Source organism: Tamandua tetradactyla, chromosome 11, assembly GCF_023851605.1.
Source record: "Tamandua tetradactyla isolate mTamTet1 chromosome 11, mTamTet1.pri, whole genome shotgun sequence".
NCBI lineage: Eukaryota > Metazoa > Chordata > Mammalia > Pilosa > Myrmecophagidae > Tamandua > Tamandua tetradactyla.
In genome coordinates, this window is record NC_135337.1 from 22,603,709 (window position 1) to 22,627,714 (window position 24,006).

The window sequence follows — 24,006 nt, forward strand, 5'->3', positions numbered from 1 at the left end:
TAACAAAATAAATGACACTGGCCCCTGCTTTATTGAACTCACTCTCAAAATATCAGAAGATCCCAAGATGACCAATGACTCCCTCTCCGAAGAAATACATGTAAATAGAATAGAGTTGGTATTACTAGTTTTATACTCATTTTTTTCTTATTTGAACTTCTTATGAATAAAAACGATTACCAGGCCAGGGCATTGTTTTGTTTAGTGTTTTGTTTTGTTTTGTTTTAGGAAAGGAAAGCAACGACCAATTACCTGTAAAAAATGAACCTCAAAATTCCATGGAAAAACATCTATAAAAAACGTACTGCAAGGTGAGAATCTCTGCAAAGAGCAGAAACACAACTTTTACAGTCTCTTCCTTGGCTCCCAAGATTCTGGTTCTCAGACTACTTAAATGTCAAAGTAGTTAATTCATAAACTGCTTTTTCCTGAAGACAGTAGTAAGTTGTAAATGTCCTACACATGTACAAACAAAATGTTAATTTTTATTATTTTTAGCAACATTTTCTCCTTAAACGTTCCTCACATTATATTCAGTGGCTAAGAAAACAAAATCTGCATTCAAGTTTAATGTAAAAAAAAATAGGAGAAAGTGTATATTTCTCAAACGCACAGCAATTCAACATTTATTTTAATTGCTTATGAAACAGAAATATTCAACCTTCAACAGTCACTTACAATTAGATAGGTAAATCTAATTACAAACCAGAAATCCAGCTATATATTTTAAACAAAGTGTTTTAATCAATCTATTTTGAATATTTTGTGCTAAACAGGATAAGAATGAATGCATCTTGCCCCCTACAGAAAGCAAGTCATTCTTCCTGTTCTTTAAGTTTTGACTCTATTACAAATTTTAGAATTTGAGACCTAAAATGTATAAGACAATGTATTTGCTTAAGAAATCTGGAGCCAAGGGTAACAACTATAGAATAAGGAGAACCTGATGTCTAGTCTCTATCTCCATCACTTACTTCTGCCCTAAAAATACTAACTGATATGGCATCCTAATCATAAAAGAACAAGGTCTAGAAACGACTGTGCTTTCCCACTGAGGTAATGTTTGTTTTGAAATATTTTCATGTGACATCTCGACACTGTAATTTGAAGTTGGAATTGATATACAACCAAAAAGCAGTGGATTTTATTCTATACATTTGAGAATTAGTTAGAATAGAAATATTCTCTCCATTCTTCTCGTAGATATAATTATAGTGAGACCAGTGGGAGCTCTTTGATGAGCAATTTAGAGAATTGGGGACAAATTAGCCGTGTATATCTTCTCGCCTAATGTGATGGGGGCCATAATTTTCATAATAAGCCTAAAATGATGTCCTTCTAGAACTGACAGCTAAACCCAGGACAAATATATGTCTCTTGCTAACACTGGCTCAGTAATCCTTAGGGTCTGCTCCTGCCTGAGAAGAGCTCACTTTCCAACACAGACATGGCTGTATTTTGATGAAGTAGCCCAGCCCCTTATTCAACAAACCAAGGAAACACTAAGCCAATGTTCTCAGCAAACAGAAGTCTAAAGGGACCCAATCAAGGGAAAAGGGATAAAATGTTTAGTGCGAAGAAAATTTGAGCCCCTAGTACCACACAGGCTGAGCACAAACCTGATATGTTACAACACACGGGGTAAACATAACCCTGTGTATCATCTATCCCGCCATCATAAGAATACGGTCTCGGTATAAAACACAAACACAGATTCACTCCAGTATATCACTTGAATAATACATATTTTCAGAGGGAATGGTTTCATGTTAAAACTGATGCTGAGTTTCACTATCTACTTCTAGACATAGTATGAGTTTTAGTTCATAATATTTTTTCAAACTAAGAAAGGAAAGCGAAAATAAAAGCAAGAAAAGTGCATTCTTTACTAAATCAAAGGCTTTATTAGATCAAGCTTAGAGGACAAAGAGCCATAACTTCTTTTAGAATGAAGGTATTGATTTATGGATCTACTATAATAAACCAAATTCAATGCTGAAAGTCCTCTTAACACCTCTTATCAATTGCTAATGAATTATATTCCAAAAGTTATCTGTAAATGTTAATATTCAGAACTCTAGAAATACTTTCCTAAAGATAAAATCGTAGTTTTTAGGGTCCTAGGTTGGTCCAAAAATGATTATTTATTCCATATTGTCATGAAAATCATATATCTAAAATAAAATGTAGTGGAAAACTATTTCAAAAACTAAACACTAAAACATGAAAATAATTTTTAAAGTTTTCTTTTTAAATTATCTGCCCTCAATACTAATACTTGAGGAAAGACTAGATTAGAAAAACAGGAGGAAATCAGTGAACATGTTTATAATGATTCTAAAGTGAACCCTGAATTATTTCAAATGCTTTAGCTGGCACTTCATTATACATAATTACACTTCAAAATGCACAGCTTTCTTTAATATACTGGTATTATGATTAGGAATGATTTCAAATCTGAAGAGGTGGGAGGCAGGAAAAATAGGAAAAAAGAAAGATTTTCTTTCTATAACTAGAGGGAAATAATTGGGAAGAAAAGAGAGAAAGTTCAGAAATATTTTGGATATACATGAGAGGAAGACAGCCAAACTCGCCAGGAATGGAAACCAACTGGAGTGTAGGGGCAATAAAACCAATCTGTGGTTACTTCGCACCAACTTATAGAAGCCTATGATCTGTCTAAGAGAAATGAAGGTGGGCTAGATAATCCAATGTGTTCCTTTCAGTAACTAGAGCACACACCTGAGAGACTTTAAAAAAAAAAGCTTTTCAAACATAGCGTCTTACTACTTTTTGGATTTTAAGTTTATAGGTGAGATGTTATCTAAACTTCTAAGACAGAAGCCACCCAGCATGTGTACTAAATCTCAGATCTAGAATCTCCCAGTAACTTCTAAACCACTGTTCTTTGAACTTCCTTAAGAACAGAAAACAAACAAGGAAAACAAACAAGGAACGAGTTGTTCTCTTTCAGTATTTACAAAAGAGTTGTTGCTTAGAGAAAGGAGAAATAAGAGCTTTGCACACAAGTCAGATGTTTGCAGAAAAGATTCAGTGGCAATTTTTCTGTGCATTGGCCCAAACTGTTCAAACATATGCCACATGACAGGACCAACCTTCAAGAAGATAACAGAATAATCATTCCTATGTGTGTATAGACTTTTAAAGGAGTAACCGTATTCCTAAAGACTTTAGTTTACTAATTCCCACACAGTAGAACTGAAACAAGTGACAGCAACTCAAATTTAAATAAAAGTAACTTAAATTCAACCTACATATCTATTACATGCATAACCAATATACCCATACAAGAAGTCCATCAATCTTCCCTAGTTACTGGGAATTTCCCTCTCCTGGCTCACCGCTATAGGTAGCTCCACCACTTCCAGAAAATATCCCCCTCCTCCACTCCTGGTCAGCAACTTCTCACCTACATGTTTTGAGGAGCAGTAAGACTTGTACTGCAGATTTAGTAGTAGTAGAAAGGAAAATGAGGCAGAGGAATAAAAAGAAGATGAACAGAGACTTCTCCACAGCTCTACAGACCAGTGGTACATTCATTCATTCAGCAAAGAATGGATAAGACCATGAACAAGGAAGACATGTCCCTGACCTCATGGAACATCCCTTTGTATGTTACTGTAGATCCTCCAAGCCAGGAGATCCCAACTTCAAGTATTCTGCAGAAAAAAAACTTTAAACCTGTTTTAAGATATAGATATCCTGACCTCTCCCCTCTGAGAGTCTGATGAGAAAGGAGGTCTGGCCCATGGGCCGCTCAGATACATAATTATGGTGGAGATCCACCATTAAAAGCTTTTTTCCCTATATAAGTCAGAAGGCTTAATGCATGAACTGTATCACAGAACTACAAATAAACATGGCCTTAGTTTTCTGTTTGTTTTTGTGTTTGTTTGTTTGCACGGGCAGGTACCGGGAATCAAACCCAGATCTCCAGCATGGCAGGCGAGAATTCTGCCACTATGCTGCCACCATCGCCCACCTTGTTTGTTTGTTTTTAATACTTTCATTGAGAAATATCTACACACATACAGTCATACAGTCCAACCATAGCATACAGTCGATGGTTCACAATATCATCACATAGTTACGTATTCTTTACCATGATCATTTTTAGAACATTTGCATCACTCAAAAAAAAGAAGAACTCATACATCCCATACCCCTTACCCCTCCCTCTCATTGACCCAGAGTATTTCAAGCTACCCAATTATTACCTTTTATCTCACCCTATTATTTATTTATTTTTTGTCTATTTTTTTACGCATCTGTTCATACCCTGGATAAAAGCAGAATCAACACAAGTTTTTCACAATCACAAGTCACACTGTAAAAGCTATATAATTATACAGTCTTCTTCAAGAACAATGGCCTTAGTTTTAAGTGATAGCTGACATAAGAAAGGAAGTCTACACTCTCAATGAAACTCCAAGGGCGTATCAACAAGCTTTGCCAAAGTCCTTTTCAACCGTGCAATGAATCTACCTCTTCATTCATGTGTCTATTTCTGGCACTGAGCTATACTTTAAGGACATAAAAATGAAGATAATATGCTTTCTGTCTTAAAGAAGCTCACAGGGAAGGCAGACATGTAAACAATTCATCAGACCATTAAAGCATACGTAACATAAGGGAAATTTGGTAATTGCCTCATGGAGAGATTAGAGTGGAGTTTAAAAGATGAGTTTTAAAAATCTTTTGAAGTGCAAGTAAGATTATTTAATCTTTTTAATAGGTCCTATGTCATGGAAAACAAAATCCCAACTCTTCCCCTTACAAACAAAGGCCTGGCTGAGACCTCAGGTCTCATTGCCTCTTGATCCTCTGTGCTCCCATCAGCTTTCTCTTGGTTCCTATGTACACCAAGCTCACTGCCTCCTCAAGGTCTTTGTTCTTGCTATTCCCTCTGCCTAGAAGGTTCAACCTCTTATCAGCTTAACTGTCACCACCTCAAAAAGGACTTCTCTGAACTTCCAATCTGAAATAGCCAGCCAATCACCAGCCAATCACCACATTTTAATTACATGCATATCTGAAACTTCATTTCACTTGCTAGAATGTAAACTTCATGAGGGCAGGGGTTTTTTCTGTCTTATTCATGGCTATATCCCTAGAGCCTAGAAGAACATGTGGCACTGGTACTCCACAATTATCTATCTGATGAAAGAATGAAAGAACAAATGAACCAGACAGAAGGGGAGAGGGAAGGATTATTTCCTTTTAAAACGAATAAAGAGTTTCATTCAATAAAGACTACAGAGCTCCCTATTTCCCTGTTTTGACTAAGGTACCAGGAAATTCAGTAATACGTTTTAAGCTTTACTCTTCTACTATTTAATTGTTTAACAGCTCTCCTGTATCTAGGTTTTATATACAAACATATAAATACATATATTTATACATATATATATATATCTTATTTTGCTTGTCTGCACCTTCATCCTTTTTTACCATTTGATTTTTGTCTTTTTGCATTCATTTTATAGCTTTATGATATCATATAATATACATATATGTCAACTTATTGTGAAATTGAAAACACAAAAATATTTTTAAAGTGTTCAACCTATAGAGTTAGACAAGCAGGTATTTCTGGAAAAAAATAATATACCAATAAGGGCTTTATAAAAGTTGAGAGTAAAATTCATGTGGCTTTTTTTCTCCTTTAAAACTCCTTTTAAAGAGAAAATAGAATATTTAATAAATAATTTGAACACAAAATCTCATTCCATACACCAAATATTGAAAAAACATCTCTGGCATCTGTTGTTCCTGTTTCCCCCAACACCCAGCAGCTTCCCTGATTTTCCCCTGCTGCGGGTATAAGTCCCAAGTTAGGCCAATCAGACAAACTCTTTCAGAAATTCCAATCTTGAGTAAAATGACACAAGGACTGAAAGTATGAGTTAATTCATTTTGAGAACAGTACCCCAAAGAAACTCCTCCTAAATCCTTTTTTGCCTAAAGCCCCAGAGACATCCCTGTCCCTCACCTTTCCAGCCCTGGTTGATACTCGCATATCTGTCTTAAAAGAGCCAATTTCTGCTGCATGAAACCAAAAAAACTCCAACTAATACAATGCTGCTATTCTATATACTGGAGAGTTAAGAAAGGAGGATAAAGAGAAAGAAAACAAAGCAAGAGGGAAGAAGCAGGCCAGACAGAGAAGGAGGAAAAAGAGGTGAGAGTAACAGAAAAGAAAAAAGGAAAATGAGAGCTACAAAGAGATTATGAGGAGGGATGAGTTAACAGGCACAAAGAAAAACAGAAAGCAAAATGTGAGAAAAGATGTTATTTTCTCACATAATACTGTTCCCTTGGGCTATGAGTATCTGAGTAAGCTGGGGACTGCTAAGGCAGAACAGAAGGGACACTGGAATGCCAACAATCTGGAGGGTTCTTGTCTTTCCCAATTCTGTGTCTGCGGACAGGTTGCTTAATTTCTCTGGGTCTCCTAGTACAATGGGGCTGGGCCAGTGGGGAGGACTAGGTAAAGAGGGAAAGATCCTCTTTAAGGTTCATCTACTTCCATAACTCAGTGAAGAATCACTGTATACAACTGCAGAACAATTCATCATGGGGGGAATTGTTCTCTGGATTGCTAGAGTAGACACGGAAAAGCCAGAGACAACCCCCTACCCGACTCCACCCAATGTCACACTCAAATCTGGTATTCAATTTGATTTCAAGGTCAATGTTCATCTAAAAATAAAAAAGAAAGACAAAAAAGCTAAAGTGAATTAATAGAGGCAATCCAGTGACACTCTGGGTAAATTATAGAATATTTAATTCCATGGAAATCTGATTTCCTCTTCCATGAATTTTAAAACACTAGAGTTTTACCAGTCGGTACACATATTTAAAATTTAATATCTAATATATTTTTTAAATAACCTAATGCTAGGTGATCCTAAAACTGTTTTGGTTTTTATAACTTATACATCTGACTTAGTTAGAGACAGGAAAACAAAGATTTTAGAAAACTTTTAAATGCGAACTCCATTTTATCACTTATTCCATTAAATTTCACAAATGTGTTTTTCACAAAAGAAAAAAACTTAAATTTGGCTTTAGTTAAAACATGTAGCTTGCTGCCAAAACTACAATTCACTTGCAGGAACTGAGAAATTTCTCAAAATTTCAGGCATTTCTGAAGAGAAAAAAATGCTTTATCACATTCAAAATGATGGGATTTAAGGTTATCCCAATTCCAGGAAAGAAAATACCCTGCATGCCATTAGGAGAATCAGAGCATATCCTTAAGTTGATTTCAAAATCAAAGGCATTGTCAGGGCAGGACAAGGAGGTGGGAGCACTGTGACGAATGGACCTGGAACTTGGAGTCTATTTACAAAGCCCCATGCTGATACAGGTAGCAGGTACCACATCATTTCCTACACACTGTTAAAATGACATCCAAGATCATAGGAAATCCAAATTTGCTCCAGTGAGGTTTCCTATCTTGTTCATTCCTTTACTCATTAAAACAACAGAACCAGGAACTACGAAAGGAGTTAAGGATACAAATATGAATAAGAGACATCCCTTTGTCAAGAACCTCATTCTATTAAGAGAGTGAGACAAAAACAATGAATTGCAAGGGACTCATTCTGTAGATTATACGTGTATATGTCCATATATATTCATACACACACACACAATTAATTAATTGCAAGACAAGGTGAGTAAAGCTATAATGAAGCCATGTTCTGGGTCAGGTAATAAGAAAATGACCAAAAACATAGCTGGGAGTAAGGAGTAAAATAGTGGACAAATTAGGGAGGAAAGATCAGGAAAGGCTTCTCCAAAAAGGGGATTAGATTTGAACTAAGAAATTTCCCAGAGCAGGCCCTACCAAATGACTCCACACCCACGCACAGAAGAATTCTGACTCATGCTATAGTATGTATCTTCACATGGAAAGGCCTGTCTGCCTGCTCATTAATTTGAAACCATAAACCAGAAATGTTACTCCCCTAATTAAGTAATTCTATGGCATACTGTGGCCACTCTAAATATTTTTTCTTAGGATGAGATTACACTTTCCCAGCCCTACTGCTTATTCTTATTATCTGTGAATTTGTTATCTAACTACATCCCTGGCTTTAGGTCCTCATCAATCAAAAGCTTGATGTTCCATAATGAAAACTCTTCCAAAGGCTCCACGAGCATTTATCATGGGGGTGGGCAGAGGACTCAGGGGAAGCAAGGCTGAGGCAGAGGAGCCTCAGCTTTGAAAAAGAGAAAGCAAGAGAGACAGGACAGAATTACCCTAAAGTGAGCACGTAGGGCTCACCAATAGCTTGCATGGACACTAAGGTTATTAGTACAGAATCGTATTTTGGGCATCAAAAGTCTTAGGAATAATTGAATACACAGCAACTTCAAGAAGTACTGCTGTTATCTCTTCCTTTATTAACATTTCAGAAAGTATATATGGAGAGGATTTTTAATTTACTCATTCACTTTCAATTATGGGGAAAAGGCCACAATTTTAGTTGCTATATCAAATAGAAAAAGATTTCTTGAAATAAAATTTACATAGATTAAAATTATGCACAAAAAAACCCTTATAAGTCTAAGATTTAAGACTAAATGCCAGTGGGTAACTATGGCATTATATAACTTACAAGGTCAATTTCAGAAATAAAACTTGATAAGGCACAAATATAAACAGAGCAAATATGACAGGCTCAGGACACCCAAGGCAGACCCAAGCACATGCTTTTCTCATTCAAGGTTTTCCCCCATCTGAAATAAATGCACACTGGCTACCAGAAAGAAAGGAGTTTGAGAATAATAGTGATTCAAAAAATGTGGGAAAAAAAATTGAATCATATTATTTGAGACCTTAAAGCAAACTTGGGTTCTCCTAACAATCAAATATCAACTGAATCAATACCATCTGGAAATCAGCTGCACATCTAGATACTTAGAGATAAGAGCCTGTGAGGAGTTCAGAACACTTTCAGTATGCCTAAAGCTGTTCTTCTAAATTGTAGACTACCCCAAATGGGCAAACAATCACCTTTTCATTCAGTGCCCAAATCAAAATAGGCCTAAGAGATACACCCAGGAGAACTTCTTTTGTTGCTCAGATGTGGCCTCTCTCTCTCAGCCAACACGACAAACAAACTCACTGCCCTCCTCCTCTCTACGTGGGACATGACTCCCAGGGGTGTGGACCTTCCTGGCAACATGGGACAAAAATCCTAGAATGAACTGGGACTCAGCACCAAGGGATCAAGAAAACTTTCTGGGCCAAAAGGGGGAAGAGAGAAATGAGACAAAATAAAGTGTCAATGGCTGAGAGATTCCAAACAGAGTCGACAGTTGATCCTGGAGGTTACTCTTACACATTATATAGATATCACCTTTTTAGTTAAGGCATTACAGAGAGGCTGGAGGGAACTGCCTGAAAATGTAGAGCTGTGTATCAGTAGCATGTTTGAAGATGACTGTATAATGACACAGCTTTTGTAATGTGACTGTGTGATTGTGAAAACCTTGTGTTTGATGCTTTTTTTATCTACCTTATGGACAGATGAGTAAAACATATGAACTTAAAACAAATAAATAATAGGGGGAGCAAATGTTAAAATAAATTTAGTAGATTGAAATGTTAGTGATCAATGAAAGGGAGGGGTAACGGGTATGGTTATGTATGATTTTTTTCTGTTTTCTTTTTATTTATTTTTCTGAATTGATACAAATGTTCTAAGAAATTATCATGATGAATATACAACTATGTGATAAAAAAAGAATGTTCATATTGTATATTGATTGGTTTTATTAATAAAAAGAAAAAGACAAAAGAAAAGAAAAAAATGTAAATACATTTGTGATCTAAGCATAATAAGTAGATTCTCTAATAGTTGTGTCTTGCAGACTACTGGTCCTGACCCACTGATGAGTAGTGAAATCAATTTTATGGATAATGACTACTTTTTAAATAAATTAGAACAACTATAACATGTCAATATGCTTCACATGTTGTAAGGTAAAAATTACTTCATGAATCTTTCATTTCATTTCAACATGTGAATGATGAGGGTATGTGAATATGAGTGCGTGTACAAAGCTGCAATGTAAAATAAGTTTCATGCTGTGAACTATAGTAAAAAAAGTTTTAAAAACTCTGTTCTCCTGTTCCCCTATCACTCCCCTACACGTAGACATACCCTAAGATATCCATGGAGACATCACTAAAAGTGAATGTGAAAAGAACCAGCACTTCACTAGGTTGGTATCCAAGGGTATTTGGGGTGTTAACTTCATCAGCCACAATTAAAACTCAGATACTGCCTAGAAGAGAAACTGTATGATTAGTGAATTTGAAACAATGCTTTCTAAGTGGAAAAGTCTACCCTTCCACATTGTGTACTGTTTTCAATCTTCTGCAGACTAGTAAGGTCTAGACACAATGTGTAACTCCAAGAGGAGCACAACTCAGTTACACTGTGACTGGATAAATCTCCCAACAGACAATTTAGCAACCTCAATTTTAGTCTCCCTTTCATTAACTGGGTTTGAATTTGGGCCCTGGATTCATCAATCTGGGCTCAGATTTCCCAATTGTAAAATGAGAAAGCAGGACTGGAGCAAGGTTTTTCCAAGTGAGTTTCCTGTAGAGATATTTAAATGGTTTTACAAAATGGGGTCCAATTTTTTTAATTAATATATGCTTATTTTTAAACTAAGAGAAAACAATAAACACAATCAAATGCATTCAGTTTTAACTTTTTTACCATAGTGGAAATAATTGGCACATATACTGGGCAGCCAAATAACCTCATTTTTATGTAAAACATGGAAGAATTATCTCCAGTTTTTGTATATATTCTAATAAATGTCTTATTGATTAGGAAGATTGTAGCTTTGCACTAGAGATATGTTTAAATGTGAGCCTGTTCTTGTCCATATATTTCTATAAAATCAAACAGCATTGTTCCACAGTCAGGTTCGGGGAGACCCAGGCATGTTTGGGACATGATCTTATATCAGATATGGCAAATGCTTTTTCAGTTGCACTTAGGTAAGACCGGATAAATAAATATCTTCAGGGCTTTGGGCACCTTTTTCCTGATTTTTTTTCACAAAGGTTGAATAGGGTTGAAAATTTTTAAAGATTCAGCTTTGATTCAAAATTTTTCTAGTATTTATCTTTCAAGCCTTAGATTACTTCTTTTTTTTTGTATGCTGTATAGTAGGGTCACATTTCCTTATTTTTCCATGTGAATATCCTGTTATTGCAGGGCCACTTGTTGAATTTTTGTTTATTTGAGAAGTGCATGGACCAGGAATCGAACCTGGGTCTCCCACGTGGCAGGTGAGAATTCTACCACTGAACTACCCTTGCACCCCCTAGATTACTTTTTATTGCAAAAAGTCCTAAGATTGTAAGGACAGCTGTTAAAAAAATTGACATTTATAAGCAACTACTCATACGTACGAACAAAGATTTTCCCCTATTGAGAAAGCACAGAAATAATACTGAGGCTAAATTAAGACTATTATACACAATTCTGATTTCAAATAATTGTTTTTAATAACAAAGCTCATTTCAGTTTCAAAATTTTAGAGAACTATATAAAACACTTGTTTTACTCAATAACTTTACAAAAGATATTAACACCCCTAAAGCAAACACTATGATTCTTACTTATTATTTTTACAATTAAGAATGATTGCCATTTATTTTTAGACAATCATTTTTGGTTCTTCTATATATATAAACGTATAAATAAAGTAACAGTACATTCAAATCAATGTCTCCAAGTATAAGCCAGTATCACAGAGTTATTTCTAAGCCTTTCCTGCTTGGTATCTCCATATATTACCCCAACACTGAGAAATATACATCCCGTTATTTACAATTTAGTTATTTTTTCAACCCTAGCATACATACAAGTAGATTCATAGCTGAATATTATTTCTTTGAGAAAAATGTTATCTTACATTTAGCAATCAGTTTTTAAAATCATTCCATATTAAACTTAAAACAACTGTAAAATACAACATACTAAGCTTATTTATCAATTAAACATTCAGTCATTCATTCTACAAACATTTTTTGAGCACTTAGGAAGTTCTCATGTTTTAGATGCTAGTGCTAGTGTGGAAAACAAGGCAAATTTTCTTCCTTTAAAGGGAGAGATAATAAACAAATAATATAATTTCAGAACTTAAAAAAAGTACATTCCTATTCTGAAATGAAAATTTTCAAACAATCCCCTTCACAATAGCTCAAAAAAGAATAGCTAGGAATAAATTTAACTAAGGAAGTGAAGGACTTGTACACTGAAAACTACAAAACATTGCTGAAAGAAATAAAAGACCTAAATAAATGGCCAGACATCCCATGTTCATGGATAAGATGACTTAATATTGTTAAGATTTCATACCAAAGTTATCTATAGACTCAACATAATAGCTATCAAATTCCCAGTAGCCTTTTTGCAAATTGGAAAAGCCAATACACAAATTCATATGGAATAAGGTGGTTCAGTGGTAGAATGCTCGCCTTCCATGTGGGAGACTTGGATTTGATTCCCAGACTATGCATCAAAAAAAAAAAAAAAAATTCATACGGAATCATAAGGGGCTCCAAATAGCCAAATCAAGTTTGGAAAGAAAAAACAAAACTATGAGTCTCACACTTACTGATTTCAAAGCTTACTACACAAAGTCACAATAATCAAAAGAGTGGTATTGGCATGATGAAATAAAATTGAAAGTTCAGAAATAAATTCATACATCTATGGCCAACTGATTTTTGACAAGGGTGTCAAGCACGTTAATTGGAAAAAGAATACTCTTTTCAACAAACATACTGGGAAAACTGGCAGACAAATGCATAATAAGAATGAAGTTAGACCCCTACCTCACACTATACATAAAAATTAACTCTAAATGGGTCTAAAGGGCCATGGTGGCTCAGCAGGCAGAGTTCTTGCCTGCATGCTGGAAAACTGGGTTCGATTTCTGGTGCCTGCCCACACACAAAAAAAAAAAAAAAATGCTAAATGGGTCTACAAACAAGAGAATCTAAACACAAGAACTAAAACCATAAAACTCCTAGAAGAAAGCATGAGAGATGGGGGATCCTTCATAACCTTGGATTTGGTAGTGATTATTTTTATATATGACACCAAAAATACAAACAACAAAAGAAAAAATAGATTAAATGGACTTTTCAAAATTTAAAACTTTTGTACATCAAAGGATGCTATTAAGAAAGTGAAAAGAAAACCTACAGATTTAGAGAAAATAGTTGTGAATCATGCATCTAAGAAGGGTTTAATATTCATAATATATAAAGAACTGCTACAACTCAACAACAAAAAGACAAATAGCCCAATTTAAAAATGGGAAAAGGACTAGAAAAGACATTTCTCTAAAGAAAATACACAAATCGCCAATAAGCACATGTAAAGATGCTCAACACCACTGGTGATCAGAGAAATACAAATCAAAACCACTTCAAAATGGGATACCACTTCAAACCCACTAAGATGGCATTAATTTTAAAAAAACAGAAGAGTAATGTCAGTGAGGATGCAGAGAAATAGAAATCTTTATACACTGCATAGTAAGAATGGTGCAGCCACTGTGGAAATCAATTTGACAGTTCTTTAGAAAATTGAAAATAGAATTATCATATGACCCCACTACCCAACTTCTTGCTATATCTAAAAGAACCAAAAGCAAAGACTCAAACAGATATTTGTAACCAATGTTTATAGCAGCATTATTTATAACACAAAAGGAAGCAAGCCAAGGGTCCATCAATGGATGAATAGATAAATAATACACACACAATGGAATATTACTCAGCCATAAAAAATAAAGTTATGATGCATGCTACAACATGGATGAGCCCTGAAGACCTTAGGTTGAATGAAGCCACACACAAAAAGACTAATAGTGTATGACCTCACTTATATGAAATATAAGGAACAAATTTCATAGAGACAGATGGTGGTTTGCATGTTACCAGTGGCAGGGGTGAATGGGAAGAGAAAGTTATAGCTTAATGAGCGAGTAATTTCTGCTTAAGGTGATGAAAAAGGAGGGGTAATGGATGTCAGTGATAGCAGCACAATGTTGTGAATATAATTTATATTACTGAATTGTAAACTTGAATATATTAAAATGGGAAATTTTGTACTCTCTATTGATTACTAAAATAAAAAGTTTAAGAAAATACACTCCCTTAATTTAGTATAAAAATGAAGCAAATGAACAAAAGCTTTACACATAGAAGGTCTATGTCATTCCAAGGCTACTAATCAGATTCAGAAATGTACAACTGCTCAAAATATACATGATGCACCAGTACTAAATATACAGTGAAATCTATATAGAGATATACACACACATATGCATATATATACATATATGTATACATACACATGCATATATATACATATATGTATACATACACATATATTTCAGAGTTTATTTATAGCACAGAGGAAGTTTATCAGGTTGCTGAAAGGAGAACAAGAAAAAATGCTAAAAAAATTTATTCAGTTTAATCTGGGGAAAAACCCTTCCATAAATGAAAATAAACAGCTGATTTTCATAGCCCACAAAGCTAAATGGAACATGCAAGGAAAGATGACTAAGAGATGATACTGCTCTAACCATATGCAGAAGACTAACAGAACTTCCAACTCAAAGACATACAAAATTCAAAGATGCTGTATGTGTTCAGGAAGCATGACTGGGTTTTAAAGTCACCAAAATTACAGGCCTGCAAGGCTAAAACACTGTCTGGCCCATTTACAGGCAATATCACAAAAGCATTCTTGACTAACACTCTATAAAGGAAGGAACTGCAAACAGGAACCTGCCCTGCCCCAGCCATATGCCACCCCTCCCTTCCTCTCCAAGTTTCTATGAGCTGAAGCAAACATTATCTCTTAGAGTTACCAAACCACAGAGATGACAGAACATCACTAACTGACATCCATTATATTATTTTTTTAATAAATACATAAGGTAAATGCCTTTATTATTTTGAACCAGCATTTTTTTGATAAATTTATCTAAATTTTAAAGAATATGTGTTCAACTTACTTGTTTTTTAATGACAATTTAAAACAGTTCTGAAATCGCAATTTACTGATGAGGTAAGTTAAAAGAAACTAATATGCTTAGGCCAAACAATAAAAAATGTATTATTTCAGAGTTAGTTGACCTGCTTAATCAATTTTCAATGGTCTAAAACATACTCAAATCCTATCACTTTTAAATCAAACTGAATTGTTTTAACAACTATTTAAGGTAAATATTTATTATTTTGAACCAACATTTTTCTTGATAAATTTATCTAAATTTTAAAGAACATTTATTCAACCTAATGTTTTTTATGAAAATAATTTCCTATAATTCAGCAGACACCTCATTGTTAAGTAATTAATAGGTATATTTTCAGCAGATCTAATTAATTATCTTTACATCCAGGTATGAAGAAGTACTTATTAACAAAGCATCCAGATGAGTAAAAGAATTTAAGGTATATGGACTTCCTAATTTTTTTATAAAAAACTTGGACTGATGGGTGTGAATTCTAAGGGTCTGCATCTATTGGTACAGAGTATACACGAGGAAAAGAATTCTATTTTTAAGAAATGAGACCAATAGTCTCTTTCCAACTTTAAAATGTACTAAAACACAAAAATCAATTTTTAAAAATTAAACTATTTAAGAAGTTAATAAATCTATACATAAAACTACAGCAATAATACACTTCAAAAACCAAATAAGTGATTAGTAAAAGAATGTAATATTTTACACACCTACTAAATTTCCAAATTCTTAAGGTTTATACCTACTGTGCAAAGGAATGTGAAACAAAATAATACCAAATTTAGTGCAAACTGGCTCAAACATAATTTGCTCTAGGAACCATAATTTCACTTCTGCTGATCTAAAGATAAAACCCACCAGAAACATTTATGATGCAGATAGATGTTTGTCACATTATAAGAAATTTGAAAATCATCTAAATTGTTAAGCAAACAATGGTAAACCCTCCAAATGGGATATTATTTGACCATCTCAGCAGAAAAATGGCCAAATACATGTAGACTAAGTGAAAAGTGAAAAACTGATTCACATCACTACATTGCAACTACACTTAAGTAAACAGTTCGAGTTGAGAGTGATGTAATTATATACATATAGGAATTTTCCTATATTTCATGAAGTGGTTATGCCACTCTTTTAATTTAAAATCTGTGAGGAAAAAAAAAAATCTTCTCATTAATTCATCCTCTTTCAGACCAGATATTTAATACATAACTAATGTTCTCCCAATCCTCCCTCACTGCCTGCTGCCCACACACAAAAAGCCTTTACCTCCCTGCTATTCCCCGTTTGATATTCCCTTACCAACCTGGCCAGCCTGGGTTCATCATCTTTGATCCACCCAGGCTCCAGGGTTGACCCTCTTCTTCCCCAAGTGCACCAAAAGCCAGGAATATCAGATATTCACCTCAACACCCTCAACTCCTACATTACAGCCTGATGTAGGATAGAGGCTCAAAAAACACTCATTGAACGAATTTATATTTATCCAAAATTAGCATCTGTTGCAAACTCTCACAACTACTTATTGCTCATCTGTCTCCTCTTCCAATCTAGGCATTCTTTCTTTTTTTTAATTCCCCAGGGCACACGATAATGCCCAGCAGGGCTCATGGAAGCTTATACATATTTAGTGATTTAATGAATGCCTGAATACATGTCCCACAAATTAGAAAAATCACATGGTTTAGACAGGTTCTTCATTTAAAATGCAAACAATACCCTAAGAGAGAAAGAAAACCTCACACTCATACCTTCCAATGAATTATCCTAAACAGCAATCAGATTAACAAACCATCTGAGTATTATTGAGCCAGCAAAGGACTTAAGTATAAAATTGGGTAGAGAGGAGGGAAGATTAAGCATATAAAAGCAGGAAGTTGCCTTGAGATCGTCAGCTTTTCAGGGGAAGTGGTATGAGCACTGAAGTAGAAGTTCAGAAAACTTTTGGGGAGGCTACAAAGGCTTCCTTGTCTAGAGCCGCCAGGCACTGCAACGACATCTTTAACTGCAGGACTCCTGCAGTCCTCACCACTACTCTAGTAGGCGGGGTGTCATTATCCCTATTTTAAGGGTGAAAAACAAAAAATAGGAGTCTAGATGAATAGTGTGCTCAAGACATACAACTAACAGGGGGGCTCAAAGCTGAGCCTGTCATTCTGCTAAAGAAATTGCTCTCCACCACTACACCAGATTAAGAACAGCTCCTTTACAATTACAGATAGACTTAGTACTAGGGCACCACTGTTGTGGCTTTAAGTGTTGATCTACAAAAATAAATTGGAGACACAGACACAGCCTGGTCACACCCAATTCAGACCTGACAGCTGGTTCAAGCTAATGCCAGATATAATCCATAACAGAGCTCTCATTCAGCCACAGGAGCATTTAACAAGTGTGTTACGGAAAATACAATGTGGTTATCACCTGTTTAAGCACCCTCCAAATATGTAAAAGAAACAGCTTTAAGTCTCTTTAACTCTGAACCTAATTTGCTAGACTAAAGAATACCACTTATTTTAACTCCTCCTCATACACTTATTTTCCAATTTTGCCGTTATTTTGTGGTCTGATCCAAATTCTCCTTGACCTCTTTGTCACAGGCCTATGAACTGAAAACAATATATTAACAAGTATCAGTGAGGAATTGTTCTATAGTCACATCTTGAATAACTTAATTCATATTTATAATTTTTAAAATTTGCTTTCTTCAAACTCCGAGGAAAGGTTTTTGATGATGTGGTGGATTAAATTGTGTACCCCAGTTTAGACAAGGTCTTGGTCCTCATCCTGGCAAGTGTGGACCCATTGTAAATAAGTTACCTTCAAGAGGTTACGTCAGTTACGGTGTGGCCCAAATGAGACCCGTTGGGCTTTAATTCAGATTACTGGAGTTCTTTATAAGTAGAGTGAAAGTCAGATGGAGAGAGAAGCTACAGAAAGGGCAGGAAACCAGAAGTCAACAGAACCCAGAACAAAAAGATGGTGCAATGTGCAATGCCATGTGACAGAAAAGTAAAAAATACCCCAAAGATTGCCAACCAGCCAGAATTACAAACTCCAGAGGAAGCAAGCCTTCTGCCTCTGAAACTGTGAGCCAATAAATTCCTATTGTTTAAGCCAACCCATTATATGGCATTTGTTTTAGCAGCTATGAAACAAACAAAAGCTATGATGATTCAAGTGTCCTTACTTTAAAACTGCACAGATTATTAACTGGAAGGGAAACACCAGTCCAGCAAAGTTCAATTTTATTTTTTTCTTAAAATCTGAGCACATCTCATGGAGTACAATGTCACAGCTTAGAGAGTGAAGAGATGCTTCACCAGTAAGCACTCACCAGTAGGGTCTCCTCCGAAATGGACGCCTGCATCTGTGTCACTATCTCCAGTGGCCACAGTGTTCCAGCAACCCTGATTTTAGGATCACCCAGAGAGAAAGAAAATCCTTCCCTATTGAACATGATCTCCTATTTGAGCCTCATGACAGCAATATGAGACAAAGTATAAAGAGGTTCTTCCCTATTTAGATACAAGGAAATAGATTCACAAAGGCTTCTGTGATGTAGCTGAAATCATAATCTAACAGAGAAATCAGATTAAAGCCCTGACTCTGTAGGTACCTCATAATTTGACACAAGGTCTCATACTCAAAAGCATTTCATAAATTTGTATACCAGATACTACACTTACTCTATGACCTCTACTTTGACTCTATACCTTTAAAGACCACCACTGACTCAGTCATTACTACTACAACTATTCTGGTCATGAAGAAGCTACCACTTTATACTTTATGTCCAACTTGGGAGTTTTCAGAAGAGATCACCATATATTACCTTCCTTGTTTCTTTCATATTTTTTCATTTCATTATTCATTCCTTTAAGAGAAATTTACAGAGCACTTACTATGTGCCAGGCTGAGTTCTAAGCTGATATCTAGGGTTCAAACACTGAAAGAACTGCCTACCAGTTTGGTAAAGAGCTGCTGCCTGCAGCATCCCACTCCACCCAATCCTGGCCACCCAAGTCTCTTCCCTGGGAAACCCCACCCTCACCCCAGACTTCCCCAGGATTCAGCACAGCAGGAAGCTTCCAGAACTCAGTGGTCTGCTTCCAATTCAACTAGTGAAAGCCTGGGCCTAACCCTTTGTTAAATATTTTACCATTCCCTAGACACAACAATGAACAAAAACAGGCAAGGATCCTATATTCTAGTCTGAGTGAGAAAGAATAAGCAAGTACATACAAAAATGAAAAGGTAATTTCAACTTCTAGAGTACAGTTAAGAAAATAAAACAGAAGGGCTGGAGATAACTGGGCTAGGGTAACAGGGTGGAACTTCAGAGGGAGACTCTCTTGAGGAGATGACATTAGAAGGTACTAGGCATGCAAAGGTCTGAGATAAGAACCAGATAGAATGAACAGAAGTATCAAGGCCTCTGGTAGGAACAAACAAGGTCTTTAGAGTTAGAAAGCCCAGTACAACAGGAGCAGTCAGCAAGATCACAGAGATAGATGGGGCCTGATCAGAGAAGATCATAATGATCCGTAAGGAGGTTGAACTTCATGCCAAGAACAGTGAGTAATCATTAGACAGATCTGATACAGGGTAATGACATGTACATATGTAAAAAATTACTCTGACAATTGTGTAGATAAAAGGGAAGCAAGGATATAAAAAGGAGGGAATTATGAAGCTGTGGTAGTAATTCAGGTGAACAACGGCTGTGGCTTGAACTAGAGTGATAGTAACAAAGATGAAAAGCATATTCAGATTTAATATATGTCTTTCAGATTGAGCTGAACAAACTTGCTGATGAATAGAATGTGGAATGAGGGAAGAAGAGGGAACAAAAGACTACTAACTTTTGATTTATCACTTCACTGAATAGTAGCTCCATTTACTAAGAGGATGGCTAGGGGAATAAACAAGTTTGGGGAGAGAAGGAATGAAAAGTTCTGTTTTTACACAATAAATTTGAGATTATCTTTTAGACATTCACGTGGAGTAATCAAGCAGGTAGTTGGACCTTTGATCTTTGTAATAGTCATCTGTGATTTAGTCAAGGAAAACCTGGTATTATCCAATTTTTACATAACAAGGGAACTAAGGATCAGGAAAAAGGCTTATCTTAGAACAAAATATTTTTTTATTAGGCAATGGCCAGTTGAGAGAGGGCTGGAGCCCAAATTTAGAAGAGAAGAACATGTTCATGTTCACTGTTAAGGACTACTCTGAAAAAACACACCTACATAGCTTGACTCACATAGAATATGTGGCTACTCCATTGTAAAGGTCCATTGTATTCAACAAGATTCCCCCAGAAGATTGAGACTTATCCAAATGGACATAATGAATATACATACATTTTAATTGAAATGTATATATAACAAATATTATCTTCTTGCAAGATATGTCAACAATTAAATGCACAGAGTCAACAAAATTCTCTTTAAGGAAAGATTAAGATTCTTAGTCCTTCAACTTCTGTGTGAGACCAAAGGAAAAGATGTTTATTTGTTGCAAAAATTTATTTTTTTCAGTAACACACCATCTAATTGAACTTGTATGGTCATTTGAACACCTGTATTTGAACACCATAATTACATGGAACCTCGATTAGGGAATGAGATCTTGTTGGTTTGTACAGGTTGGTGGGATGCCCCTATACATTCCAGAGTAATATGGGTAGTAGATTAAAAAGTATTTGCAAAGCCCCCTTGAGGGTCTGGGGTAAAAGGTAGAAACATTCTACTTCTCCACCTGGGGACGACCTGATATTCTCACAATCATTAGGGACTGTCAATCTGATGGGCCAGGCCCTCAATCTTGGGGTTTGCCCTTGTGAAACTTATTCTTGCAAAAGAGAAGCTAAGCCTAATTATGATTATGCCTAAGAGTCACCCCGAGAGAACCTCCGTTGTTGTTCAGATGTGGCCTCTCTCTCTCTAAGCCAACTCTGCTAGTGAGCTCACTGCCCTCTCCCAACTCCTAGAGTTGTAAATCTCCCTGGCAACATGGGACATGGCTTCAAGAGATGAGCATGGCCCTGGCAGCGTGGTAGTGAAAAAGTTTTATTGCCTAAAAGAGGGAAGAGAAAGGAAACAAAATAAAGTTTCAGTGGCTTAGAGATTTTAACTAGAGCTGAGAGGTCATTCTGGAGATTATTCTTATGCAGTATATTGATACCCCTTTCAGTCTTTGATGTACTGTGGTAGCTAGGGGAAAATACAAATAATCAAACTGTTGAACCATAATTCAATAGCCTTGATTCCTGAAGATGAATGGATAACTACAGGGCTTTTAAAGTGTGTCCACGTGATTGTGAAAACCCTGTGACTGACACTCCCTTTATCCAGTGAATGGACAAATGAATAAAAAAAAAGAAAGAAAGAAAGAAAGACAAAAAATAAATAATAGGGGGAGGTGGGTATGGGATATTTTGACTATTCTTTTTCACTTTTATTTTTATTTTATTTGGAGTAATGAAAATGTTCAAAAATCAATTGTGATGGCAAATGCACAGCTATATGATGATACTGTGAACCACTAATTGTACAATTTGGATATTTATATGGTACATGAATATATAATATATCTCAATAAAATTGCATTAAAAAATAAAAGATTCTTAGTCTTCATTTTTACTGTTTGTGTCAAAAAGCTTTCTGAGGCATGCATTCCAAAATTAGAAAATAAAATCAACTGAGAAGTGCCCAATACAAGAACAATCACTTTATCCTGCTTCTCAGGACTGTACGTAGAGTGTGAGACAAGCCCAAGTTATACTCAGCACTTCTTCAAGCACACCAGGACTGACTGGGTTTTCCCCTTTTAAATTTCTCCTAGGTTGCTTTAAAGTAGTATAAACTTCTCTATTAAAAGATATATCTTATCACAGAGTATTTTATCACAAATTCAATATATCTACTGTAACTAAACTTCCTTTCCAAAAATCTAGAGAGGCAATGCTGAAATTAAAGACAATACTAAACGAAATGGGGCGAGAAGGTGTTTAAAAAGAAAAGTAGAGAGAGAAGGGGGGAAAAGAAGGAAGGGAAAGGGAAGGAGAGGAGCAACAAATGCCCTCTTTTCGATGGCAACCCCTTATGTCAAGAAGCCACAAACAACATGTTCACAAAGCACCAACCACAAAACCCCTCTACAAGGATATGGTTTTTTAAGTGGCTTGAATCCAGAGATTATTATAGAGTCTTCATATTTTCAGCATCGGGTCAATTACCAGTCTCAAAAAAGTAGTTTTTATCAATATAAAATGAAAAATAAGCATGCCTGCTTAATTCAGCTTATCAGCACTTCACTGAACCTTCATGCCAATAGCCAGTTTTTCATATTGGTTCTTAAAACAAAAGGAATAGCCTGGCTGGCACAACAAATAATCCTAGTATACTAAGAGTTGGAAAGAAACTTAGAGGTCATTACATCCAACCCTCTCGTTTTACAGATAAGGAAAAAGAAAGCTTAGACAGATAAAGTGGCTTACTCGCCATGACAGAGCCACTTCAGGACTAAAAACTCATGTTTTTCTGATACTTAGCTATTCCTTCTACTATACCATGATCTCTATACAGAGAGAAAGACCAAGTCCCCAAAAAACAGTCCAAGGCTTTAAAAAGCCACAGCACAGAGAAAAAGGTGGGCAGAGTTGGGCATCTCAGTTCTGGAAGCAAGGTTCTAGGCCAGCAGACTCGCTGTCTGCTTGCCGCTGTTTTCAGATCACACCCTGAAACTGCTGACAGTGTTTCCAACAACACAGCAGGACTTTCTACCCCCAGAGCTTTTGATTTGATATGGCAGAGCCTGATGTTTAGTATCTGGTACCTTCTTCTATCAAGGCTTACAGAATGAGGCTCTTTAAAGGTCATGGAGCGGTGTGCTTCCATGCTTCAGAGAAGCACAGCAACCCCCCAAGGATGAGAAATGATGCCTCTATTCTCCCTGCCTTTAAACCAGCATATACCTAACCAGATAATCACACATATCCCTAAAAAGGTTTCTGCCTACCAAGTTTGTACCCAATCTCAGTATATATATATATACTTATTATATATATTATATATATATATAATTATATATATATATATATATATATATATATATATATATATATATAATTCCAGACTTTTCCACTCCCAAACTCCCTAACATGTTCATGCACAACTTACATTTTCATTTTAGTGCTTCTGGAGAACAAAATTTCCAATCAAAATATTTTTTTTAAATCTTGTCTATTATTAGGGAAGCTATAAAACAAACTAATCTCCTCTGTCGTGATGACCGTGGACCTACAATAAATAAATCATTTATGGTCTTCCCACTGGCACTGGATTAAACCAAAAGTCCTTTGCCAATTCCAAAGTGCATGATAACTCACTGCTGCATATGGCTCTTCCTCCTCTCCTCCCTCGTACCCTCACCGCCACCCAGACCCTATACCTCAGTCATACCTAATTACAAGTCCCTATTTCATAGTTCCATATCCTATTTCCAAAAGGTGAATATTTATCCTTCAAGACCTAGCTCCGCTATTTCCTTTTCTATGAAGAGATCCCTGACCCACTCCAAGCAGAATGTATACCCATGGCTTTATGCCACTGCTTCACTACATACATATCTGGGTCATAACAAATGGCAATTCCATTTTTTTTCTGTCTATCCCCCATATCAAATTGTGATTTATTAATCAATTGTATCTCTAGCCCTTAGGACAATGCCTGACATATAGTGGATGCTTAAAGATACTGGATGGATGGATGGATGAATTAATGGATGAATGAAGAGACTGGAGGGATAGAATAATGACTAGATTAATTTAAAAAAAAAATTAATCCTCCCCCATGTAATCTAGGATATCTCCTCTTCCCC

General features: G+C 35.8%; 1 protein-coding gene across 22 annotated transcripts in view; it reads right to left on the reverse strand.

Annotated features, from left to right (window-relative positions):
* Positions 1-24,006, reverse strand: part of CDC14A (cell division cycle 14A) — a 151,552-nt gene that overhangs the window by 90,175 nt on the left and 37,371 nt on the right. The window contains exon 1 of one of the 22 annotated variants that reach the window (XM_077120119.1): positions 18,458-19,154. The exons of the other annotated variants lie outside the window; for them this stretch is intronic. Coding sequence (XP_076976234.1) covers positions 18,458-18,580 — 123 coding nt within the window. The 5' untranslated portion in view covers positions 18,581-19,154. Of the gene's footprint in view, positions 1-18,457; positions 19,155-24,006 lie in introns of those variants that run through there. 22 annotated transcript variants of the gene reach the window in all.